The 27878-nt window shown below is 43.5% G+C and overlaps 1 protein-coding gene across 1 annotated transcript in view; it reads right to left on the bottom strand.

Annotated features, from left to right (window-relative positions):
- Positions 1-2452: 2452 nt before the first annotated feature.
- Positions 2453-27878, bottom strand: part of LOC109871472 (junctional protein associated with coronary artery disease) — a 30520-nt gene continuing 5094 nt past the window's right edge. Inside the window, exons 2-4 of the mRNA XM_031807315.1 lie at positions 22118-22609; positions 14657-18987; positions 2453-5931 (exon numbers count right to left, since the gene is read on the bottom strand). Coding sequence (XP_031663175.1) covers positions 5897-5931; positions 14657-18987; positions 22118-22500 — 4749 coding nt within the window. The 5' untranslated portion in view covers positions 22501-22609 and the 3' untranslated portion in view covers positions 2453-5896. The remainder of the gene's footprint in view (positions 5932-14656; positions 18988-22117; positions 22610-27878) is intronic.

Genomic DNA, 27878 nt, shown 5'->3' on the forward strand with positions numbered 1-27878 from the left:
CCGAGTTACAGTTGTGACTTAAATCTATTTGAAAATATATAGCAAGAGTCACTTTTTCAAGCTGAAAGACAATGGCCAGAACCTACCCATGATATTGCGCAACGATTTAAGTCAATAAGTCATAATTTTAGTCAAAGTATGATATATTTGGTCTTGAAGTGAAAAATCTAAACTGCCCACTTTGTGCAAATCTGTGTGAATGCAGTCTTTTCCTATGACAAGACATACTAATTGTTTTCAGCCTACGTTTCAGGGCTGAGTTTTATTTGAACGTTACCATCCACAAGCATGGCTATTCAATCAGAAACAGATGCAAAGTTATTCATCTTCGTGACTAAGATGATCCAAACAGCCTTGCCTTTACTTGGCCACCTGAGCCATGGAACAATTAAGAATAGGGGATGCAAACTTCTGTTTTTGCACATCCACTTTTTGTACCAGAAAATTATCATAATCCATTGGATAATTTGGACATTTTCACTTACTTTTTTAGGTAGTCTCTCTCAAAAAAAAATCTATAAATAAATAAATAAATATTCAGAAAGTATTCAGACCCCTTGAATTTTTCCACATTTGGATTCAATTGTTTTTTTTCACTAATCAATCTACACACAATACCCCATAATGACAAACCAAAACAAGTTTAGCATTTTTTTTGAAAATATATTACAAATAAAAAAATGTAATTATCACATTTACATAAGCAGTACTTTTACTCAGTACTTTGCTCCGTTCATCTTTCCCTCGATCCTGACTAGTCTCCCAGTGCCAGCCGCTGAAAAACATATGCTTCACCATAGGGATGGTGCCGGGTTTCCTCCTGAAGTGACACTTGGCATTCAGGCCAAAGAATTCAATCATGGTTTCATCAACTAGAAAATATTGTTTCTCATGGTCTGAGTCTTTTAGGTGCCTTTTGGCAGCCTCCAAGCGGGCTGTCGTGTACTTTTTACTGAGTGGCTTCTGTCTGACCACTCTACCTTAAAGGTCTGATTGGTGGAGTGCTGCAGAGATTGTTGTCCTTCTGGAAGGTTCTCCCATCTCTTCACGATAGGGAACTCTGGAGCTCTGTCATAGGGACCATCTGGTTCTTGGTCACCTCCCTGACCAAGTCCCTTCTCCCCAGATTGCTCAGTTAGGCCAGGCGGCCAGCTCTATGAAGGGTCTTGGTGTTTCCAAACTTCTTCCATTTAAGAATGATGAAGGCCACCATGTTCTTGGGGACCTTCAATGCTGCAGAAATGTTTTGGTACCATTCCTCAGATCTGTGCCTCGACGCAATCCTGTCTCGGAGCTCTACAGACAATTCCTTCGACCTCATGGCTTGGATTTTGCTCTGACATGCACTGTCAACTGTGGGACCTTATATAGACATGTGTGTGCCTTTCCAAATCATGTCCAGTCAATTGAATGTACCCCAGGTGGACTCCAATCATGTTGTAGAAATATCTCAAGAATGATCCATGGAAACAGGATGTACCTGAGCTCAATTTATCAAACAGTTCTAAAAATCAGTTTTTACTTTGTCATTATGGGGTATTGTATGTAGATTGATGAGGGGGAAAAATATTTCATCCATTGTAGAAAAAGGCTATAACGTAACAAAATATGGAAAAAAGAGGTCAAGAGGTCTGAATACTTTCCGAATGTACTGTATGTCGGTCTTTACTAAAGGTGTTCGATGCCGCTACTGTTTGTAGGTGTACTGCCGATAGCAAGATTAATTGTTGTTATAGGTTACTAGAAGTGAATATCTTTGATTGACTATTGACTGAACTGCTGTATTTGCTACATTACTCTGGAAGTTATTAGTATTTTATATAGTATTATTATATTTTATGAACTATTGCGTTAGAAGGAAAAGCTATCTCCTCTCTCAGCCCCAAAAAAACAAACTAACAAGAAGCCCTCTAGAGTTAATCTCTCGTGGACAAATCTATGTAAAACATAATTAATGGTACAGTATAATCTGTGGGGAAGGAGCGTGATGAGTGGGATAACGAGCAGTGTAGTCCCGGTGTTTAGGTTTATTAGCACTGGTTATTTGGACATATCACAATTTCGCAGGTGTTAGCATCTTTCGAATATCAAAAGAGGAGGAACATTCAGCCCGTAACTTGCAAAGAGAGAGGGTGGAGCTCCTCGTTCTAGCATCTCTTGATCCCTTCTCTTAAAACGTATGGACCCAGAACTTAATCGAGCAGCTGACCATTTACACAAGAATTTAGGTCTCTAGAGTTAACACTGGCTTGTAGGGCAGTAACGTCACTGTTAAAGAGTGAGTGGGACAATTTGGGATGAAAATGCCATAGTTCCCGCTTCCGGGTGGGAATAGCACGTGACAGCGTACAGTACAACGTTTTGATGTTTGGCAAAAGGACATCACGATACTGTATCTAAACTAACACTCTAGAACAAAACTGTTTGATTGATCACAAAGACAACCTTCATGCAAGGAGTTTATTTATGAATCAGACTGCAGTGTCATACAACAGTAGCACAATCATTTGACTATGTATTATGCTCATATTCATCAATACAAAGCAAATAAAATGCTTTAAAATGAAAAATAAATGAATGATTTTCCATTGGATTTTACTAAAAAAATTGCCTTTAAATACTTGGCATAGTTTTGTAAATACAATTCTGAGAGATAATGGTTGCCCATTCGTTCGTTTTGACTACTGGAGAGTACCAAATGCAAATATACTGTATGCAACAACAAAAAAAGAATCCTCCTCTCTCTTGCATTTCATGTAAGAAAAAAATGTCAGTGAGTACAAAAAGCTCTTAATTAAATCTCTTATGAAAATAGAAAATATTACAACAAGAGAAAAGTATGTGAAGGGCAGTCACTATATAAGTATGCAGTCAACATTGCTACCTTTCAGGCTTAAGAAGTGGCAGAACCAGAATAAGTTGTTTGTAACACCTAAAATGATGTAACAGTGTGCAATTAGTAATTATTTGTCATTGCCTTAAGAATAATGTAATGCACACAATTGCCTTAGGTGCCATGATTATTAAAAAAATGTAAATATGTTGGTCAGATATATTAAGCGTAGCATAAAGTTCTAAGTCAATGAAATACTTCAGCCGCAATAATGCTACATTAAAGTATACGTTATAAAACTGGGATTGAGCAGTAGATGTATTCACCTTTGACAAATAGGAAAACAACATTAATGTGCACCTTTATCGATGCATTATACATCCTTCCCTAACCATTGTATCATTGACAGCTGTCTGAAACTCAAACGTCGCTCAATGTATAAAGAAATGTTAAGTTGCAATAATAAAATATTGGATTTATTTTAAATTTGTAAACGTGTTGCTATGAATCAGCAACAAAACAACAGTATGTGACTTGGCTTGGAAGACATAAAAAAACTAAATAAGACAGGTCAGCGGAGTTGGGGTCAATTCCGGAAGTGAACTGAAACTACGATTCTGATTCCACATTTTTTCCATACACCAGCATTGAGCATTATGTTCCGGGATTCAAATGGAATTGACCACAACACTGCAGGTCACAGCTGACCATAAACATAAGAACACAGCTGCGATGGATCAAATATAATAAAGAATGCCCAACATCAAATGTTCAACTGTTTTTTCATGTGAAAATGCACTACAAATAGGAACTCATGGCACAACCAGATTTTCCCATCAAGTCAATACTCAGAAAGAAGATAAACCCTCATCTTGTCACTACACAGAACAACCGTGTGATCAAGGCACACGGCAGACAGCTTTACTTGTAAGGTCATCCTTCTTTATGTCAATCTATTTTCTTAAATGTTTTTTTTGCACTAGAAAATTATATACTCTCATTATGGTACTGTACAGACATTATGATACTTTCAACTTGTGATCAAAGTATGCAGAAATAAACCATAATGGTTAAATACAAAATACCTCTTAAAATATTTAAAATATACTTTATTTTGTACATTATGCAAACTGATTAACAATTCAATGATAACAAAAATAAATATTCAGTGAAATGTAGGCTGCGTCTGAAATGGCACCATATTCCCTATATAGTGCACTACTTTTTACCAGAGCCCTATAGGTCCTAGTCGAAGGTAGTGCACTATATAGTGAATAGTGCCATTTCAGACACGGCCATAGTTTCTTCACATGATACACAAGTATGGCCACTGATATTTTCAATGAAATAAGCACCCACCCACACCCAGTATACTCTGACACATTTCCATTTTGCTGCGGGAAGTGTTACATCCCAAATGGCACCCCATTGACTATTTTGTGCACTACTTTTGACCATGACTCATTGGGCTCTAGTCAAAAGTATTGCACTATATAGGGAATAGGGTGGCATTTGGGTAAGTATACAACGAGATTCCTGACAATGGTTCCCAGCTCCACTGACTAAGCCACAGCTGTTTGTATGGCAATATTGCTCTATCTTGTCCATATAATTCTTGTTTACAACTCAAACTGCCACACTCCATGCCATTATTGCTTCCTGAAATGACCTGGGAAATCGAGCTATACACCAGATTTTTTACAACATTTAAGTTAACTACCCAGAATGGTCTTATATATCCTGACCCAGCTTATACATGCACATCTGGATACAGATGGCAACTACTAGCCTGGTCCTAGATTTGTTTGTGCTCTTGACAAGTCCAATGCTCATTGTCAATCCAACAGGGTTGGGGTCAATTTCTTTTCAATTCCAGCCAATTCAGGAAGTACACTGAAATTATTTTAAACTTTAATTATTTATTTTTTTAAAACATTTTGTTTACTTTCTGAATAGACTGGAATTTAAATGGAATTGATCCCAACCATGAAAGCCAATGAGTGACATGATAGCACAAATATACTGACACTCAGGCTAGTCAACTCCCTTCCCCCTATAATTGTAGAACCAATGCCTCAGAATACATATCACTGATTTACCATTATGCCACATAGGTAGGTATAGAGTGACTCTTCATTGAAGAGCTTTATGGGTTATGATTACAGTATGCGGGAAAGCGACGAGACAGACAGGCCACAGTGTATCAAAATAATAATAGACTGATGGATTGATCGATTCATCTGAAAAAGAAAACAGTTCTCGAGCCAAAGACATTGACGTCCAATATAATATATTTCTTCTCAACTCTCCATAATAACAATACAATGTAACTATTTTGGTGTAATCGACACTGAATGTAATGGAACAGCTTTTATGATGAATATTCTCCCTATGTATCCGTTATGTAAAACATAAGGACTTACATTTATATCTAAACAGCTCGCCCATAAACAAACAGAATCATACAGCATGTTAACGATGAGTCAACTAACTGTATTCAATTTCAACATATTTTAAGTTGTTATACGCTTGACAGATTTGCATAATGTCTGCCAATGAAAAGAATCTGGGAGGGTAGAATAAGAAAGGAGAAAGGACAAGCCACTACCAGAAGACTAGGAATTCAGTCTGAAATGGCACCCTATTCCCTATGTAGTGCACTGCTTTCTGGGCCCTGGTCAAAAAGGGCCCTGGTCAAAAGTAGTGCACTACATTGGAAGTAGGGTTACAAAAGTCGTGCACTACATAGGAAGTAGGGTGCCATTTGGGCCGCATACTAGTAGAAACACATTTAGAGGATGGGTTGAGGGGAGGTAAAGGGGAGGAGGGGGGTTAGTTGGAAGCTACCCCTAGGTGGGGGAACACCTCCCTTTTGGCAGTGGGACACTTGGTACTCATAGTACTCAACAACGCCGAGGGTGAGGGTGTACACAATGCTCTTGTCGGAGAAGAAGGCCATTTCTGTGTTGGGATAAGATGAAGGCATTCTAGTGGGCTGCCAGGTCACAGTGTTGGAGGGATCTAAACCTCCGATGGAAAAAGATGATGGGCGTCTCAGTCGCTCTACACTTTCTCCACTCCGCTTGGGTCGTAGGCCTCTGGTATAATACAAAGAAAGAAGGGATACATTTAATCATTTAGAGTAAATATGTGTGCGTTAAAAATAGCACCCTATTCCCTATATAGTGCACTACATTTGACCAAAGCCCTATGGACCCTGGTCAAAAATAGTACACAACATAGGGAATTGGGTGCCATTTGGGATTCACCTTATATCATGTGCAGTGGTGTGTCCAGACAATTTAGCATGAGGTGGCCAAGGTGAGGCACAGTCCAAGTTTAGGATCAATGCATCAAATGCTTCAGCTTAGGTTTGGTACATTTCCCTGTTCAAATGAATCAATTCCAAAACTCTTGATGCATTATTTGCATTAAAGGTCAGAATTTTATATAAGGGTATTAACATACAGCAGAAAATTCACTCGAAAGGTCCATTCAAAATTTGCTAATTAAACCGTGACTTTCGAGGGTCTCTGTTAATTTTTTTGCTACCCTTTTTTCTCCCCAATTGGTAGTTACAGTCTTGTCCCATCGCTGCAATTCCCGTGCAGACTCGGGAGAGGCGAAGGTCGAGAGCCATGCATCCTCCAAAACCCGACCTCACCAAGCCGCACTGCTTCTTGAAACACTGCTCGCTTACCCCGGAAGCCAACCGCACCAATGTGTGGATGTGCCTGCTAGAGCGTGATGGAACAAGGACATCCCAGTCGAGAATATCCTCCCCTAACCGGTACGACGCTGGGCTAATTATGTGCCGCCTCACGGGTCTCCCGGTCGCGGCCGGCTGCGACACAGCCCGGGATCGAACCTGGATCTGTAGTGATGCCTCTAGCACTAATCAGTGCCTTAGACCGCTGTGCCACTCAGAAGGCCCTGGGTCTCAAATTTTTTTTTATGGGACCTCCTACAGTATGTATGCAAGGCTTTATAGTAAAGACATGTCGTGGTGTTTAAATCTGATTGTCAAACAAATCACTTCAATAGTAGGATAAGTAGGTACCTGCGTACGTTTGTTTACTCCAAAATAAGTCCAGCATCCAAACAGTGCACTGTGCATCCGCCATTTGAATGGAATCTATTACAAACACTGTGTAATGACATTCAGCCTACAAAGTGATGTGCATTTATGGATGCCAAAGGCTTACCCAAAAATGGTTGCAATAAAAAAAGAAACAAACTTATCAATTGATTTCTCATTTGTGTCTATCAGTGTTTCAGAATTTTCTTTCAATTCGCAAGAGGCTGAATCTATTTCACCGGAGGAAGCATCCGAGTGAGGCAAACAGCACCCCTCTGTGTTAGTAGTGTTAGTGGCCACCCTGGGCCACCCTCTTGACATGCCACTGATCATGTGACAGTCATCATAAATTATCCAAAATGTATTTCACATTTCACAAAAATGTCTGGAAAATGTATTAAAATAATTATATATCAGTTGTGTGTGGTGGTAGGTTTGAAGAGAGTCCTGTATTGGGTCGGATAACCATGGTTACCCGCGGTTGACCCACCAAAAAAATCAGCTCGCGGGTGGAATGAAAACATTCTTCCAACCCGCGAGTCGGCTCACAGTTCAGAACAATTATATTGTGGGTCGGAAACATTTTAAATAAAGATCAGTGGGGAACTATCAGGGCCTTCTAGAACATCAGAGAAGGCCTAAGGATTTATAAAAATGTATAAATATTTTATTTTTGATCAAATTATGTTTTAATTTCTATTTCATTTTACAATAATTGTAAATCATTTTCTGATTTAATCTCCTCAATTTGTGTTGGAAAGAGAAGGGTTAATACTGAATAGACAAAATCCAGTAAGGATTTTTTTTGGTGGTCTCTGGGTAGAAAAATCTAGCTAGATCTGAAGGCTAGGCCTTCAGAAAGAAGCTGGACAGAAGGCCTCTGCCATTCAACTGTATTTGAGTAGAATTTTGGAGTGACAGTGGAATGAACCAATTACATTTATACTTGCAATGAGTGGGACCGTTTTTTGTTGTTGCTGTGACATGTCTAGGACATGTCTAGGACTCCAAGGCCTACACACCTCACTAGTCTGAGCGCAAGAGGTAATGAATTTATAATACAGAATAGCAGGCTGATAAACAGCAAATACAGTAGGTGGCGGCAATACACTAATAGGTTGTAAGTCGCTCTGTATAAGAGCGTCTGCTAAATGACAAAAATGTCAAATGTAAGAGCATGCAGGAGAAAATAATCAGTGTCGCAAGCAGTAGTCTTCCCACGCTAACATGCTGACTACATCGGGCACGCGCATTCGCCCGCTTGCGCCATCTCTCGCATGTTGATTTTGTCCATCAGGACACGCAGTTTGAAATATCTAAACTAATTCTGAACCAACTATATTAATTTGGGGACAGGTCGAAACACTTATGAAACATTCATGGACATTCAGCTAGCTAGCTTGCTGTTGCTTGATCATTTGTCCTGGGATATAAACCTTTTGTTGTTATTTTACCTGAAATCTACAAGATCCTTCTTTTGCTGGATCTTTGTAAAATATCGACCCATTTTGAGTCACACAAAATAGTGTATTCTCTACTCCGACAATTAATCCACAGATAAAAGGGGAAACCTAGTTTGTTTCTAGTAACCTCGCCCCCTTCAGTCTTCTTCTTCATCTATGGACTTTATATGGCGGTTGGCAACCAACTTTAAGGTGCATTACCGCCAACAACTGGACTGGAGTGTGGACCTCAGTTCATCTTTCAATTACACCACGTGGGTATATGCTCCTGTCGCTTGTGCTCCCTCTCCGGCCTCGTTATGGCACACACCTGTCAGCATCGTTACGCTCACCTGGACTCTAATCACGTCCCTGATTACCTTCCCTATATATGCCACTCCCTTTGGTTCCTTCCCCAGGCGCCATTGTTTCTTTTTCAGTTTCATGGCTGTGCGTTGGTCATGTTTCAGTTATGAATTATATTATTCACTCCCTGAACTCCCCGACTCTCAGCGCACGTTACAGCTCCTAAAAACCAAGGTGGGAGAGACAGTACTTGCAGTGCGTCAATCGTAAAAAAATGGAACCAAGTTCTATTTCAGCGCCTGACTGCAGACACTCGTTGACACGTGAGAGCAGTGTGGCTGAAATTATTGAACAACTTGTATGTGTACATTTAATTTGCAGCGCATGTAACATTGTCAGCAAGTAACGTTAACTAGCTTGTGTTGTAGAGTGACGATGGCGGCTGCAGCAGCTGTTATCAACTTCAAGGTGGATGTTGCTAATTTGTTAGCATCAGCTATTTCAATACTAACATTCAAACTTTGTTTACAAATTATCATCTGGTGAGTGGCACATCTCTTTGAAAATAATTACTGTGAAATATTGTTGCATTTTAAACTTCAGATCACCGGTTAGTGCGATGAACGTGATTAAAATATATTTGCAATGGAAAGTCATAGTTGGTTGGTTAATTTAATTTTGGACGTGAAATGATTGTGCTTTTGTATTTGTATGATTTCATGGGGCCAACTGGAGTAATGGGATGCATAATCTTGAACATTATTTGATGCTGTGTGTGACTGCGGTTGCCTGTTTGTGAGCCATGTATGTGTTTGACCAAAATGGTCTCTCCTTCAGTGCCATGGAGTGCACCGGTATTACGGTCGCTGTCCTTTCAGCACCATGAGCCTCACCTTTTGATGGGTTTGATTCATTCATAACGTGATAAAAAATATCACTAGAATGGTCCCGACTACAGACAATATCATGTCGGGTGCATTAAGTGATATGTCTTCTGTTATTTACTAGATTTGTTTTTATTTATACAACGTATTGGAAGATTTTGGTCCCTCTGAACGCCTAGGTCCTATAGTAAAGATTCAGCACTGAAGATAATATATATATATATATATATTTTGTTGTGTATTCCATTAGGCTATGTGAGTGGTGAGGCAGACATAGCCTAGGCTTAGGTTACCAGCCACTCATCGAGGGAGGGAAGCATGAAACTCTCCATTAGTAGACCAGCAAACATGACCCCATTGGCCCCATGTGGGAATTCGGTGGGCATGGCTAGCCCACACCAAGCCCAACACAAGCTACCCATATCATCCCAACATAGGCTAGCCTACACCAGCACAACACAGGCTAGCCTACACCAGCACAACACAGGCTAGCCTACACCAGCACAACACAGGCTAGCCTACACCAGCACAACACAGGCTAGCCCACACCAGCCCATGGTGGGCCAGCCATACCAAGCTCAACGTGGACTAGCCTACACCAAACCCAACACAGACTAGCCCACACCAGCCCATGGTGGGCCAGCCACACCAAGCTCAACGTGGACTAGCCTACACCAAACCCACAAAAGCCCAACACAGGCTAGCCTACAACAGCCCAACAGGGGCCAGCCCACACCAAGCCCAACAGGGTCTAGCCCACACCAGGCGGGGGCTCATTAGAATATTTTTGTGTGTGGTTTGCACACAGTTCTTTTTTGCAACCATTACTGAGTGTCATTCTAGTTAAAAGAAAATCCCTCTGCCATTTCCTGGTTGCTACAATTCAAATAGTTTGCTTAATTTTATGTAACAAAAAAAGCAAGTAGAGTGTAGAGAATCCTTGTACCATCTAAACTGCTGTGAAACACATTTTCCATAAACAAAAATATTGTATTTTCAGCTGTTTGAAGCTGGTGTACACAAATAAAAGATGCAAAAACATAATAGGAAGCAAAGAAATGGTGCACACAGAACAGATTTACCGCTTCTTACACTTGCTTACAATGAGAATTACAGATCTATAACACACACTTCTGTTATATTGGTCAGGTCACCCAAAAATTAACATATTGCAGCTAAGTGTTCTGTGTGAAAGTTTGATGCCGATTAAAAAAATAATCTTGTACCCTACCAATGATGTCTTAAAAAAAAAAAATACCTAAAGTGCATGTGACATGAGAAACTTAAGTTTCTCATGTAAAAATATATGTATGATAGTAACAACTTCGTTGTCTTTCTGATACAATGTATCACTTTCCCCAAGTACATTCAGGGCTTGAAAATTATTACATTTATGTATTGAGTTAAATTGTTATTAGTAAATCAATTCCTATTAAATAGAAAAGGCACATTGGCCCAATGTTGGCAGCCTACATGGGGTCAATATTTTAGCCCGCATTGGGTCACATCGTGCCAATGTGGACATGTTTGCTGGGAGCCTATTTGTGTGGTGCTGTCCACGTGCAGGGCTTATGTTCCCTTTTGCCACACGACAATACATAGCAAAGTTTATTTTCCCTGACTCCTCACTTGGCTAACGTAACAGAATCAATAAAAAGAAAGGTGTTATAACGCTGAAATACACCTTAGTGGAAACAGGTGGTGTCCGAGTGAAATGCCCGGTTTGGATGGAGAAGGAGATTCAAAGATGTCTGCAGAATTAATGGGGTGTCAGCTATGACATGACACCTTGAGTTAGGAAAATATTTTGGTTATTGAACTACAGTAGGTGTGAAGTGGATTTACCTCCGGAAATGGAATTACGGTAATCAGGTCCCTGATCTGTACTATACAGAGTCATATCCATAATTATGCATATCATTCTATTAATATAGATGTATCCTGAATAGACACACAAATATATAAATATGCAATATCCTTTAGCATTTGTAGGTATTATTCCACACACTGTGTAGATAATCCCCCCCTGCTGAGGGTGCTGCAGCACACTTTAATTTACAGGGTTTTTGTGGCAATTGTTTGTTTGGCTCTGCTGAGTCTGGCTCTCATGTGAGGAAATATTGTTCAGTATTCAGCCCTGTGGTCTTAGCCAATCAGCTGGTGACCACTTGCCCGAAACTCTGTACATGAGCTGATCATACAACCTCTGATTGGCAAAGGACATCTAGCTGATCCTGCACTGTCTAATCAGGCCCGATGCATGCTCTTGCATCCCCATAAATGGACCCAGTCCGGATGATCTTTCCTTCAGCACAGATAAGAGGTGGATTTATCGCAGTATGTTCATGGAATGCGTGGGTAGAAGTGGGTAGTGTTTATTGTTGTTATGGTTGAGATTTGTGTGTGTTTACTGTTACTGTTAGTAGCAGTTGCTATTATCTATTCCCTGTAATGTTATTACTGTTCAGGTAACATGTTTATGTTTACATTTCTACAGTTCTTTGTTCTATTTATCATTATCACTACTTGAGCTATTGTGGTCATTACTCTATGCATGACTTTGCACTGTTGCACTGTTTATACCCAAGTTATTACATGTATAGTACTCATTATTTCTCTTTCTCTGTACTTTCAATAAAGTTCCGTGTGTGTGTGTGTGTGTGTGAACTCTGTAAGGTTCCGTTATTCCTCTGACCGGGAAAGGTTTTACGTGGGCCACAGGCCATTCAAATAGGAGGGGATTCCCTCACACACTGGCGGAGCTCATTAGAATAATCACAAAAATATCACATTTGGTTGGACCATAGCAGGTGACCAACCTGTGGTTTGTGACTACTATGATTTCCCACTGTATCCAAATCAATTGCAGTAATTCTGTTACAGATTTTTCTGTCATTCTGCTACCGATTTGGTAACAGCAGAGTTTTAATCACTTTAACTCATAAGCAAGCTTGAATTCAGTAAAAAAAACAGTTCAGAATTCAAAGCCTTTGGTTAATCTTAATTTTTAGGATGGAAATGTATATATGCCTTAATTAATATAAAAAAATAGACAAAAAAAATAGCTTTCATTTGACATGCTCCTATGAACTTCATATGTTGGTGCTCATGGGTCCTTTGAGATGCAAATGCCCCTACTAAATAAATCTGCAGCCTATAGAGTTTTGGAATTGTTTAATTAGTTTCAATTAAACTACTTGATTAGTTAAACAATATTGAATATAAAACTGTTTTCTTCTGTCGGCAATAGGCTTTCATTAGGTAAGAAGAAGGCTAATTAGAAGGCTTATTTTCAAAGGGATTTGAGCATCCCATTGTGAAAATAAGATTTTATTCTTCTTAATTCATGGCAAGGTTTCCTTTTATCCAAATGTTGAATAGACAAATTAATTCATGAAGGGAATGGGAATAGCCTTAAAGCCTACTACGCTGTTGTCGTAAAAACAATTAAATAAATGCATGTTAATTTGGCGGGTCACGGATCGGCTCTCAGAACAATTCTATGTGGGTGGATGGGATTGCGGAAAAAAATCTGTCCTGATGTCAGATGGGGCTCAGACTTGAGGTGGCCGGCACAGGGTGGCGGCGGCTCCAATAAACTGACCTGTGCAGGTCTCTAGTTTGAAGTGTTATATCTAAGTACAATAGCCCCCTCTTGTGGAAAGACTCCATAGTAACAGCCAGAATTACACTGCTTGAAATGCTTGCCTCATAAAATAACACTAGGTAAAACTAAACACTCAAATAATAATAACAAAACATTAAGTCATTGCCAAACAAGTTTTGTGTTGCTATACACTATATACACAAATGTATGTGTATAAAGCCACACCTGTTGCTGACAGGTGTATAAAGTCGAGCACAGGGCTATTAAATCTCTATAGACAAACATTGGCAGTAGAATGATCTCAGTGACTTTCAACATGGCACCGTCATAGGATGTCACCTTTCCAACAAGTCAGTTTGCCAAATTTCTGCCCTGCTAGAGCTGCCCCGATTAACTGAAGTGCTGTTATTGTGAAGTGGAAAGTGGCTCATCCGCGAAGTGATAGGCCACACAAGCTCACAGAACGGGACCGGCGAGTGCTGAAGCGCATACAGCATGAAAAATGGTCTGTTCTCGGTTGCAACACTCACTACAGAGTTCCAAACTGCCTCTGGAAGCAGTGTCAGCACAATAACTGTTCGTCGGGAGCTTAATGAAATGGGTTTCCATGGCCGAGCAGCCACACACAAGCGTAAGATCACTATGTGCAATGCCAAGCATCGGCTAGAGTGGTGTAAAGCTCGCCGCCATGGGATTCTGGAGCAATGGAAACGCGTTCTCTGGAGTGATGAATCAAGTTTCACCATCTGGCAGTCCGACGAACTAATCTGGGTTTGGCGGATGCCAGGAGAACGCTACTTGCCTGAATGCATAATGCCAACTGTAAAGTTTGGCAGAGGAGGAATAATGGTCTGGGGCTGTTTTTCATGGTTCAGGCTAGGCCCCTTAGTTCCAGTGAAGGGAAATCTAAATGCTACAACAAACAATGACATTCTAGACGATTCTGTGCTTCCAACTTTGTGGCAACAGTTTGTGGAAGGCCCTTTCCTGTTTCAGCATGACAATGCCCCTGTGCACAAAGCGAGGTCCATACAAATATGGTTTGAAGAGATCGGTGTGGAAGAACTTGAATGTCCTGCACAGAGCCCTGACCTCAACCCCATAGAACACCTTTGGGATGAATTGGAACACCGGCTGCAAGCCAGGCCTACAGGCCTAATCGCCGAACATCAGTGCTCTTGTGGCTGAATGGAAGCAAGTCCCCGCAGCAATGTTCCAGCATCTAGGGGAAAGCCTTCCCAGATGAGTGGAGGCTGTTATAGCAGCGGGGGGGGGGGGGGGGGGGGGATCAACTCCATATTAAAGCCCATGATTTTGAAATGAGAGGTTCGACGAGCAGGCATCCACATACTTCTGGTATTGTAGTGTATTTTGCAGTGAAAATGATGCACAAATGTGTAACAAATATTACATTATTAACTCGATGAAACACTTGTATTCAGAATAACATGTAACACAGTTCAACAGAAAAAATACTTGAACAAATCAAATGTATGAAGTAGTTACCTGAGAGGGATGACACCTCATCTTGCAACACTGTGTCTTCAGAGGCCTCTCTATCTTCCACAGTATCACTCTGGGAGGAAGCAGGTAGGGAGAGCACTTCCACTTGCCCACCGCCACGCTTGGTCTCCCCCTCCATCTCTGCCCCCTCCTCCCCAGAGTCTGTGCTCCTGATGCTGAGGCGTTTCATGCGCGACACTGGGTCCACTTCCTTCATCCGTGCCCGGCGCTCTACCGCCACCCGGTGGCTGGGCGATGCAGCCAGCTTATCCTGCAGGGCGTCTACGCGCTGCAAGGGTCCTCTGCCCCTCATCTCTCCCTCCAGGCTGTGGGACAGCTTAAGGTCAGGGTTAATGGGGACCGAAAGCGGTAGTCTGTCTGGCGGAAACTCCTGCATACCTGGAGTTTCTCGACCCAGATGGGTCCATTTGGCACTCCTGATGTACTCTGGGTTATCCTGTGGTGTCTCCTTTTCTTTTGCCTCCTGCCTGTCAGGAGGCACTGTAGAAACCATTCCAGAGTCCAGTTCCTCAGAATCTGGATCTCTCACATGTGTTTGTACTGTCTGTTCGTTTGCCCTGCTGCTTTCTGTATCTTCACTAGCAGCGGGTTTACTCTCTGTTGCCGTCTCGCTAACCCGCTGCTCCCCTGTGACTAAAGACTTTGCAGGTACATCAATCCCTAATATCCTGGCTGCCCTCTCCTCTATGGATTCATTCTCTGGAATGCCCTCAGCACATTTAAGTTTGTATAGATTGCCAATGTTCTCTGCCACTGCCAGAGCTTGGTTTTGTTTGGTCTTCTCAGCAGTGACACTCCCCTCCACCTTCTTATCTATGAGTGACAGCTGCTTCCTCCAATCGCAACATATAGTCTGAGCCTCTGAATGATTTGAGCCAGAGTCAGAGGATACCTTTGTGTCTCCTTCACCTTCAGCTGGTTCTTCAGACGTTTCAGCTCCTTGTGGACTGTCACGGTCGCCAACAATCGTTGCGCTACTTTGATCGGATAAGTCTGGGCTTGACTCCTCGTGGAGCGGAGACATTGGACTTGGTCTGGACATCTGGCTCTCGCTCTCTCTTTTACAAATAGGGCATTCCTCTGCAGAGTCTAAACAGGCTCCCCCTAGAGGCTCTGTATCGCAGCTACCACCACCAGGTTTAGATATGGCGGTGAACGTTTTGTTAACCTCTGAGTCTCGGGTCTTTTGTAAAGACTGACATATGTCCTCATAGTCAGGGGGACTCGTAAGTGTGGAGGCGTCCTGCATCGGCTGCCTATCTGCCCAGGGGACTTCTGCTGCCGTGTGCGTTGTTGGAGTCATTGGACTGAAGTCTCTGGTCTTGCTGGGATCACTAGGAGAGTCAGTAAAGTCACTAGGGCCGGTGAAGTGACAAGGCGGTGGTGTCTCCGAAGGCGAAGGGAGGTCTAGCTTCACTGTCCTGCCACTGCAGCTACTTCTCCTCTGCGACAAGTTCGAAACAACCCTGTATTCTCTGAATCCTGTAGGCTTGCGTGGTGGGACAGGGAGCTCCTCTCTTAGCTGCTTGCTGAAAGTCACAGATTTTCTTTCAGCAGGTCTGGAGAAAGCGCTCTTAACCTCCCCGTACTCCGGGTCGACGGACACAGACCAGCTCTCGATACTGCGCCTAAGGCTGCTGGGCTTGCTGAGCCCCGCCTCCCCCGCCAGCCTTATCTTGATCCGCTCAGGGATCTGCACAGCACCACTATTGTTGGAAATGTTATTGCTGGCAGTGCCTAGCTCTAGGATGTCTTTGTAGGCCTCGTTGAGGTCCTCAATGCACTGGTCAACACTGGGTCTCTTGCTGCTCTGCTGCTGCTTCTGCTGCTGATCCTGGAACTCTTTGTTGATAGTCTCCAGCTCCTCGATGGCGTCCCATGGCCGCCTGCTGACGGGCTTCAGCAGGAACTGACCGAAGGCTTCCTGCCCACTGCAGGTCGCTGCTGGTTTGGCCTCCATCATGTTTCCTGAGGGTGGTGGTGGTGGTGGTGGCGCTGCTGGCGGCTGAGCTGTGCTCTTGACCAGCTGGCTGGAAATGGAGAAAGTGGCCGTCCTGGAAAAGGCGCTGTTGCTGGATGGTTTCAGGCTCTTCACCCCTTTTATAGGACAGCTGAATGCAGTATTGCCCACACCGCTGGGATCTTGGGTGATGACGTCAGAGGAGCCTGGGGCAGGGACGTGAGGGTCTTGTGCTTCCTTGTTTTCAGTGCCTGGAGGAGGGGGATGCTGAGGCTTTCGGGCTTCTGGGCTAGTTTGGGTCTCCTGGTCCCGGTATTGGTTCCCAGGCCAGGCACCTGAGAGTTTCAGCTCCATGTGATGGTTTATTTTGGGGGGTTTAATAGGGAGTTTTCTCACTATTTTGCTGCTTGATCTGCTGCTCGCTATGCTACCGGTTAGTGCTTGCAGCTCAGCCTCTGCTGAAGATGTGCTTTGGAAACTTTGGTTTGTTAAGTGGCCCGTTTTGTTCTCACTCGGACTTTCCACTGGGCTTGGTGGCCGGACTGGGCTTGGTAGCTTCTCGTTGTTGTTGTTGTTTTGATCACGGGACGTACCACCCGGCGTTAGAGGGACGGGAACAGACATCAAACAGAATATTGTCTCACTAAGTTTTTGTTTTACACTCTTTTTCTCATTTTTTTCTGTTTTCTCGGAGTCAGTTTTTCTTGGTTTCTCTTTCTCTGTGGAGTCAGGCTCATTGACTGACGTTTTCACTTGAGTTACAGTTTCTGACACACCTTGACCTCGGTCCACATGCCTGATCAGTTGCTGGGCAGGTCTAATGTGAAAAGCTGTTGGATAGATACCACAGCTCTGATCAGGAGCTACACTGTCTACATTTCCTTTGTTTATTAAACCCCTGTTGCACCATCTAGTACTACTACCACCGTCGTTGTCATTGAGAGATGTCTTGCGGCAGTCGTTATTGAGAGAGAGCCCCTGTGGGGGGGGAAAGGCACTATCGTGTGTAGATTGTCCTAAAACCTTAGCGCAGGGAGTCTCTTTCTTCATGTTTCGGATAAACTTGTCAGTGTCAGTAAGAGAATTTCCGCCAGGCCCTCCTGAGATATGTCTCACTCGCGGATTATCAAAGGGTAAATAGTGAACATGACCCAGATGCTCCTCGGTGTATCCAGGGTTAAGGTTTGGGTTAGCGTTAACCTGTTTCCTGTAGGGTATACCCCGATCCCCGTAGTGTTCCAGCCACGACCCTCCTGTCTGTCCGGAGAACCACTTTCCCGCCTCTGAGCTCATAGGCATGTGCATCTGTATCTTCATCTCCCCCCTCCACTTATAGTTTGCCACTTCGTTGCGGTTGATTGGTCCTCCCCTGATTGGGGGCAGGGCTCTCTTATAAGACGGGGGCGGGATATAACCGGGGGGCTCCATGCCAAAGATAGCAGAGTGTTGTGCAAAATAGTCTTGTCTTTGCAATTCTCCACCCCGTGGGTAATAGACAGGCCTGTTGTCTTTCGGTTGTTTGGACCCTCCCTGCTGATCTATTACAGCTACAGCGAGCATCTCCTGGCTACCCCTAGTCTGCTGGTGTATTTCGTATGATGGAGGCTTGACAGGCCTGCTGAACCTGGGCTTTGGTAAAAGTGCAACATGTCCGACGCTTTGCCAACTGTTCCTGACCCACCGGTCCCTGCTGACTGCGGCACTGTGGTAATACCGACTATAAGGCCCGGAAAATACGGTGCTGTTCACTCGCTGTCTATCAACCTGGCCTGGTCGAAGCTGGAAACTGACCAAACTGGACAGTGTGTTTGCGTGTTCAGTAGCTCCAGCAGGTGACAACACTCTGGGGAGGGACTGGGACATCCTTCTGGTTCTGGGGAGGATAGAACCAGTGCTCTCTTGAGTCCTCAGGCGGTGCTGCTGCTCCTGAGCCCACCTCTCGCCCTCCCCATCCGACAGCTGCCTCCCCAGCCCCACTGCAGGCTTCCACTCCTCTGTGCCCAGGCTCTGGCACTTCCGCTCCCCAGTCATCCCAGTCACTACCCTTAACTGTCTAGGAGCCGCATCGGCCTCTCTCAGCCAGGAGATGGAGGTGTCTTCCCATAGCTGCTTCTGCTGCTGCAGCTTCTCCCTCTCTCCCCTATGGTCCTCTGCGATCAGGGCCTGTGGTCGCCATGCCGCCTCAGAGGCCTTCAGAAAGCCAGCGGATGCTCTCAGCTCCTGGCCGTCGGCGTAATCCAGGAGGACACTGAAGTCCTGGCCTCTCCTCCTCCAGTAGAAGACATCCCTCTCATCCAACTGCTCTCTTCTCTCGACCTGCTCAGAATAGGTTAAGCTGGGCGCGTCATAGAACCTGGAAAGAGAAGAATGCACAATTCAGTGCACAATATTAATTCATTAATATAACAAATGTAATATTTACAATAACATCAAAACATATTATAAACGGTAAACATGTTGTAACACTAACAACCTGTATGTATGATTATTTGGTTTTTGCACATGAACATAAATGGCAAAACTGTGGCTAGGTTGCAGTGGTAACACCAAAAGAAATGAAGTATTTTAGGTTGCAGAAGCTTGTTTAACTGTGATGATACAATGCTGACCAGCCTGCCATGATTTGATGCAATATTGATAATTGTGACATTTAAAACGCTGGTATCTCTGGCTAGCCTCTAAGCTGATGTTTTGGCTTTGAGGGTGAAGAGGTACTGCATCCCACATGGCCCCCGATTCGCCTATATGACTCTGGTCCTAAGTAGTGCACTATATAGGGAATAGGGTGCCATTTTGGACATTGCCGTAGGAATCTACAACTGTCCATCTCCAACCCAAGAGGGGAGAGCCAGACAGCACACATATCTGATGGAAGTGTTTGAGTCAGAGACTCTCAACTCCCTTGAAGTTACCATTTAAAATGTACTGCAATATGATCTGCATATTAAAACACACGCTGACCTTAATTCAGAAAGCTGGGAATCGTCCCAAATGACATCCTATTCCCTATATAGTGCACTACTTTTCACCAAGGTTCATAAGGCTCTCTGGTTAAAAGTAGTGCACTATGTAGGGAAAAGGCACTGCCTGCCTGCCCCTGCTGCCACTGCTAAGCGCGCTTCAAGTCTGAGCAAGAAATTATTGACTTGTTTATAAATGCCAGTTCCCCATCACGTGATGTGACCATATGCAGAGTGACAAACAACTCCATTTTCCTATTTCTTATCCATTCAATCCAATTCAGGAGACTTGGCTACATTGGGGCTTGTAAAATTTAAATTAATCTAAAAATAAACTAATTTATTTCCAAACAAAGTTCTGGGATATATTCTGAACCGAGTACTTAGAAAAACTTGACACAATATATGGGCTACTTCCTACTTTTTCACCGCCCCTTTCGGAGGACCAGAAATAGGATTTAATGTAATTGTGTAATAATGATCCTAAGAAAATCTATTGCAAAAAGAGTGGCCTTCAGGCTGTGTGATGCACCTGATTATCTACACATTAAAGCATGCACCCAGTCAGTCCAATGGACAGCATTCAGAGTAATGTCCCTAATGGCACCCTATTCCCTATACAGCTCACTACGAGCCCTAGGGCACTATATAGGGAATAGTGTGCCACTTGGGACGCAGTCTAATTTAGTGTGCCACATGGGACGCAAACTAAATATCAGTAACCTAGAGTAGTAAGGAAGTGAAATTCAGGGAGGGCTATAATATAATCTACTGTGAGCTTTATGCAGTTTCATGTAACTATGAGTCTACATATAGATCTATAGTAGCCTATCTGAACAACCATACTGTAGGTACTAAAGACTGTGAAGAGTCTATTGACGAATACTAAATCAATTGGAGGATAACCCTGTATACATTATCATCCATCATGGTGTCATTACAAATGGCACCTTACTCCCTATATCAGTGGTCACCAACCGGTCTAGCCATTCTTAGTCGATCATCCAAACATTTCTATAGAAAAGTTAATGATAAACAATTGCACCCCTTTGTGACATGTTTATTTGTGTTTTGCCCTGTTAGTTTTATTCAGAAGCCCTGCGCACCGGGTGGGCAAAGTGTTCCCATTTTGAACAATTTCAATTGTCTGAAAAGACAAACTCCACCTACCCGGCAGACTGGAAGAGCTGTAGCTAAATCGAGTGCCCCTACTGCGCTCAAATCATCACGCCTACAGCATCCACGACACCGGCCACAGCAAAATTTATACTAGCCTATGTGAGATTTCATCACTTTTAAAACCATAACCAGAGAGAGACTGTCAAAGAACACTCCAAAGAACTGCTGTTTTTATGAGTGAGTTCATGTCTACGTTTTTATATAGCTCTATTACAAAACATAAAACGTGCTTCCAGTTGAATGAGTAGCCAAGTGTATCGATAGTGTCTTTATTTCTCTGGTCATAGGAACAATATGAATTTGTGCATGAGGTAGATGCGGTGCGACTGGGGTTTTGCCATCAAGTGGAAGATGATTTCCCCTCTCTCTCTGGTCAGTCTCACCAGAGAAAAGGAAGGAGAGAGCAGGTACTGTGAGAGGCAGACCCTCTGCTGCTCTCCCCCTCCCTCCGTTGAGACTAATGCTGTGTTCAAAACAAATGGAAATCTCCAACTTCAGTGCATTCATGACAACTGAGAACTCGGGGGGGGGGGGGGGGACGAGATCCGACTGAGAACATCTTTTTGAACTCGGAAATTCAAGTAGGAAACTCTGGCATCTTTCTAGACTGCCAACTTTCCAACCTGATGATCACTGACGTCATGATTTGACCTCTCTCTTTTTTTCAAGTTCCCAGTTGTCTTGAAAGCACCATGATCATCAGATGCAGGTACCATCAGTCCAGTGAAATAAACAAGCAAATGATTTCAATTTATGCTCCACAGTGCCTCGCAAGTGCTACACCAACTGATCTATTTTGTTATCAAAGCTTGAGTTTTGAAATATGGCCTGAGAATAACAATATTGGCTGGACAGGCATTTGCCTATATGCTATGATAATGTATTAGACCTACTGCACAAACCTCAATCCTACAGAATGGTTTTTAGTAGGTTAATGTTACATTTTTGAAGTCATGTTTATTTATTTTTTATCTGAGTGGTAGATCTCGTCTTGCTTTTTGACTGGGAAAGTGATCTTGACTCAGAAAAGGTTGGTGACCACTGCCTTATACAGTGCACTTCTTTTGACCAAATGGAACCCTAATCCCTATAAGTAGTGTACTATATAGGGAACAGTGTGGCATTCGCAGCATCTGGCAAGACAAGGCAGTGGTGCAGCAGCCTCAGTGTTCGTTCTGCAGCTCTGGAAGGAAGGAAACGGGAAGGAAGAAAACACATCGTCCTGCACAGTGTAGACTGAGTGGCTTGGCTTTGCATGCAATGCCGAAGGGCCCGGCAAAACAAAAAAAGGGAGGGAAGGTATGGTGGGGATCTCAAAAGAGAGAGAAAGAGAAAAAAACTCACCCGCTATCCGTGGCGAGAGAATCGGCCAGGGGCTGTGCGAGGCTGTCACCTAGGTTACCGCTGACAGCTTCTTTTCTCCTTTGGTTCCTTTCCTCGCCGCTCTCATTGTCGCAGCTGCCGGGGTAGCCCTTCGCCAGTAGTGCCTGCCTGCTGCTGCTGAAGACGCAGGCCCCTCTGTCTCCCGCCTGTTCATTCCCGCTCAGTGGTCCACCACGACCAGATCTCTGGTTCTCTGCTGCTGGGATTTCACGGTGGCAATCAGCGGCGGCGTGGCGCTGCTTCTCGTAAGGCGCGGTGGCGGATGAAGTTGAAGAGGGGCAGGGGATGCTTGTCTTGGGCAGTTTGTATCCGTGAGAAATGAGGAGGTCCTCCACGCTGTACATGGTGGTGTGTGTCTGTCTTGGCAGCAGGAGGGCAAAGGTGTTTATTTTGTTCCTTAAGCGCAGTGCTGGTGGTAGAAACTGGAGCACAACGGCTCAGCAGAGGCCATCCCTATGGGGAGAAGAGAGGTAACAATTAGCTAGCTTCAATAGCATAACTACCAATGATTTCTAGTTACACTAGATGTCTGACAGGGGGCGCTGTTTTGAAGCCACCGCGCCTCAAAACACTCCCCCACCATTGTAAAGCTATAGAAAGGTATTTATTCATGTCTACATTATTTTTTACCATGTCTATTCTATTCCTTGCAAAACAGCTCGAGCTCAGTGAGGTTGGATGGAGAGCATTTGTGAACAGCAGTTTTCAGTTATTTCCACAGATTCTCGATTGGATTCAGGTCTGGACTTTGACTTGGCCATTCTAACACCTGGATATGTTTATTTTTGAACCATTCCATTGTAGATTTTGCTTTATGTTTTGGATCATTGTCTTGTTGGAAGACAAATCTCCGTCCCAGTCTCAGGTCTTTTGCAGACTCCATCAGGTTTTCTTCCAGAATGGTCCTGTATTTGGCTCCATCCATCTTCCCATCAATTTTAACCATCTTCCCTGTCCCTGCTGAAGAAAAGCAGGCCCAAACCATGATGCTGCCACCACCATGTTTGACAGTGGGGATGGTATGTTCAGGGTGATGAGCTGTGTTGCTTTTATGCCAAACATAACGTTTTGCATTGTTGCCAAAAAGTTCAATTTTGGTTTCATCTGACCAGAGCACCTTCTTCCACATGTTTGGTGTGTCTCCCAGGTGGCTTGTGGCAAACTTTAAACGACACTTTTTATGGATATCTATAAGAAATGGCTTTCTTCTTGCCACTCTTCCATAAAGGCCAGATTTGTGCAATATACGACTGATTGTTGTCCTATGGACAGAGTCTCCCACCTCAGCTGTAGATCTCTGCAGTTCATCCAGAGTGATCATGGGCCTCTTGGCTGCATCTCTGATCAGTCTTCTCCTTGTATGAGCTGAAAGTTTAGAGGGACGGCCAGGTCTTGGTAGATTTGCAGTGGTCTGATACTCCTTCCATTTCAATATTATCGCTTGCACAGTGCTCCTTGGGATGTTTAAAGCCTGGGAAATCTTTTTGTATCCAAATCCGGCTTTAAACTTCTTCACAACAGTATCTCGGACCTGCTTGGTGTGTTCCTTGTTCTTCATGATGCTCTCTGCGCTTTTAACGGACCTCTGAGACTATCACAGTGCAGGTGCATTTATACGGAGACTTGATTACACACAGGTGGATTGTATTTATCATCATTAGTCATTTAGGTCAACATTGGATCATTCAGAGATCCTCACTGAACTTCTGGAGAGAGTTTGCTGCACTGAAAGTAAAGGGGCTGAATAATTTTGCACGCCCAATTTTTCAGTTTTTGATTTGTTAAAAAAGTTTGAAATATCCAATAAATGTCGTCCACTTCATGATTGTGTCCCACTTGTTGTTGATTCTTCACAAAAAAATACAGTTTTATATCTTTATGTTTGAAGCCTGAAATGTGGCAAAAGGTCGCAAAGTTCAAGGGGGCCGAATACTTTCGCAAGGCACTGTACTGCACTACTTTAACCAGAGACTATGGGTTCTCATCCAAAGTAGTCCACTAAACATGGAATAGGGTGCCATTTGAGACGCAAACCTGTAACACATTCCTTTCAGTATTTATTGAATGGCTGTGTATTTTTTTCTCTGTCTCCGACTGACTCAGCCCAAATCAATCTGTTTCCAGATTAGCACAGCAGGGGTTGCTATAAACAGATGCCATTCAAAAACAACGTTTAAAAATATACTTGTTGCTCTTCTTTCTGACAATAATTGTAGTCCCAGTCATTTTAATAATATTAAATTGACTTGCCAGATAAAAGAAATGCCTCAATGTTTGACATGAAAGAAACGTATAAACTGAAAAGTGGTATTTTGAACTTTTGTGTTTGTCCTGGCTGAGTGACATTGTGTTTGTCCTGGCTGAGTGACTTGCAACATTGCTCGGGAGCAGTGTTGGAGAAGCTACTCTGAAAATATAGATACCAATTAGAAGTTAAGCTACACTAAAGCTCCCCTTAAGAAAAATATAGTTTAATTAACTAAAGTAACTTTGAAAAAGTAGTTCACTACATCCAAACTACTTCATGAAATATTATCATATCTAAATATCTAGATATCTTTGTCTAGTAAACACAAACTATTTTATTTTTTGGTATTTTACCCCCTTTTTCTCTAACTTGTCTCATCGCTGCATCTCCCCAACAGGCTCGAGTCACCAGATGACTGAGGTCAGCCTGTTGGCGCCTGTCCTGCCACAAGGAGTCGCTAGAGAGCAATGAGCCAAGTAAAGCCCCCCAGGCCAAACCCTCCTCTAACCCGGACGACGCTGGGCCAATTGTGCACCGCCCCTAGGGGACTCCCGATCACGGCCAGTTGTGATACAGCCCGGGATCAAACCTGGGTCTGTAGTGACGCCTCTAGCACTGCGATGCAGTGCCTTAGAGCGCTGTGCCACTCGGGAGTCCCCAAAAACGATGTTTCAAGTGAGAATTAGGCAGGTCGTGCCTACCCATATTTTCTTTTTACAAAAAAAGTAGTGTGTGTGTGTGTGTGTGTGTGTGTGTGTGTCTATAAACAGTAGGGAGGGAAAACCCATTTTGGTGATTATTGGTATATCATCAAAATAAATCAATCACGACACGTTTCTGGACTGATTCAGCAGTTTTTACCTCATTAGGTACAATACTGTTGGAAATATATGTTGAAAGTTAAATGTATATTCTTGAAACATAAGTTTCAAATGATACTGTCGCGGCTTCCTGTTGACAAAACCTATTAATAAATAGTCCAATGTTGTTACTGGTGCAATTACATTATTGCTGCACATGTATAAGTGCAACTTAAAGGGGTAGTTCACCCAAATTACAAAATGGTTGCCTGGCGGGTAGGAGCGTTGGGCCAGTAACCGAAAGGTTGCTGTATCAAATCCCCAAGCTGACAAGGTAAAAATATGTTGTTCTGCCCCTGAGCAAGGCAGTTAAAACACTGTTCCCTGGCGTTGATGACGTGGATGTCGATTAAGGCAGGCCACCCTTAAGGCAGCCCCCCCCCCCCCCCCCCCGCACCTCTCTGATTCATAGGGGTTGGGTTAAATTCGGAAGACACATTTCAGTTGAATGCAATTCAGTTGTACAACTGACTAGGTATCACCCCTTTCACTTTAAGTTAGCCTTTGAAGACAGTCTCCAGGTAAACCAAACCAAATCATGGATTGCTGTCTTACATCTATAAGTACCTAGGTGTCTGGCTAGACTGTAAACTCTCCTTCCAGACTCATATCAAACATCTCCAATCTAAAATCAAATCTAGAGTCGGCTTTCTATTCTGCAACAAAGCCTCCTTCACTCACGCCGCCAAACTTACCCTAGTAAAACTGACTATCCTACCGATCCTCGACTTCAGCGATGTCATCTACAAAATAGCTTCCAACACTCTACTCAGCAAACTGGATGCAGTTTATTATTTTATTTATTTCACCTTTATTTAACCAGGTAGGCTAGTTGAGAACAAGTTCTCATTTGCAACTGCGACCTGGCCAAGATAAAGCATAGCAGTGTGAACAGACAACACATAGTTACACATGGAGTAAACAATTGACAAGTCAATAACACAGTAGAAAAAAAAGAGAGTCTATATACATTGTGTGCAAAAGGCATGAGGAGGTAGGCAAATAATTACAATTTTGCAGATTAACACTGGAGTGATAAATTATCAGATGGTCATGTACAGGTAGAGATATTGGTGTGCAAAAGAGCAGAAAAGTAAATAAATATAAACAGTATGGGGATGAGGTAGGTAAAATTGGGTGGGCTATTTACCGATGTACAGCTGCAGCGATCGGTTAGCTGCTCAGATAGCAGATGTTTAAAGTTGGTGAGGGAGATAAAAGTCTCCAATTTCAGCGATTTTTGCAATTCGTTCCAGTCACAGGCAGCAGAGAACTGGAACGAAAGGCGGCCAAATGAGGTGTTGGCTTTAGGGATGATCAGTGAGATACACCTGCTGGAGCGCGTGCTACGGGTGGGTGTTGCCATCATGACCAGTGAATTGAGATAAGGCGGAGCTTTACCTAGCATGGACTTGTAGATGACCTGGAGCCAGTGGGTCTGGCGACGAATATGTAGCGAGGGCCAGCCGACTAGAGCATACAGGTCGCAGTGGTGGGTGGTATAAGGTGTTTTAGTAACAAAACGGATGGCACTGTGATAAACTGCATCCAGTTTGCTGAGTAGAGTGTTGGAAGCTATTTCGTAGATGACATCGCCGAAGTCGAGGATCGGTAGGATAGTCAGTTTTACTAGGGTAAGTTTGGCGGCGTGAGTGAAGGAGGCTTTGTTGCGGAATAGAAAGCTGACTCTAGATTTGATTTTAGATTGGAGATGTTTGATATGAGTCTGGAAGGAGAGTTTACAGTCTAGCCAGACACCTAGGTACTTATAGATGTCCACATATTCTAGATCGGAACCATCCAGGGTGGTGATGCTAGTCGGGTGTGCGGGTGCTGGCAGCGAACGGTTGAAAAGCATGCATTTGTTTTTACTAGCGTTTAAGAGCAGTTGGGGGCCACGGAAGGAGTGTTGTATGGCATTGAAGTTCGTTTGGAGGTTAGATAGCACAGTGTCCAAGGACGGGCCGGAAGTATACAGAATGGTGTCGTCTGCGTAGAGGTGGATCAGGGAATCTCCCGCAGCAAGAGCAACATCATTGATATATACAGAGAAAAGAGTCGGCCCGAGAATTGAACCCTGTGGCACCCCCATAGAGACTGCCAGAGGACCGGACAGCATGCCCTCCGATTTGACATACTGAACTCTGTCTGCAAAGTAGTTGGTGAACCAGGCAAGGCAGTCATCAGAAAAACCGAGGCTACTGAGTCTGCCGATAAGAATATGGTGATTGACAGAGTCGAAAGCCTTGGCAAGGTCAATGAAGACGGCTGCACAGTACTGTCTTTTATCGATAGCGGTTATGATATCGTTTAGTACCTTGAGCGTGGCTGAGGTGCACCCGTGACCGGCTCGGAAACCAGATTGCACAGCGGAGAAGGTACGGTGGGATTCGAGATGGTCAGTGACCTGTTTGTTGACTTGGCTTTCGAAGACCTTAGATAGGCAGGGCAGGATAGATATAGGTCTGTAACAGTTTGGGTCCAGGGTGTCTCCCCCTTGGGGATCTCAGACGATATGAAAGAGAGGTTGAACAGGCTGGTAATTGGGGTTGCGACAATGGCGGCGGATAGTTTAAGAAATAGAGGGTCCAGATTGTCAAGCCCGGCTGATTTG

The sequence above is a fragment of the Oncorhynchus kisutch genome, linkage group LG27 (genome assembly GCF_002021735.2).
Source record: "Oncorhynchus kisutch isolate 150728-3 linkage group LG27, Okis_V2, whole genome shotgun sequence".
NCBI lineage: Eukaryota > Metazoa > Chordata > Actinopteri > Salmoniformes > Salmonidae > Oncorhynchus > Oncorhynchus kisutch.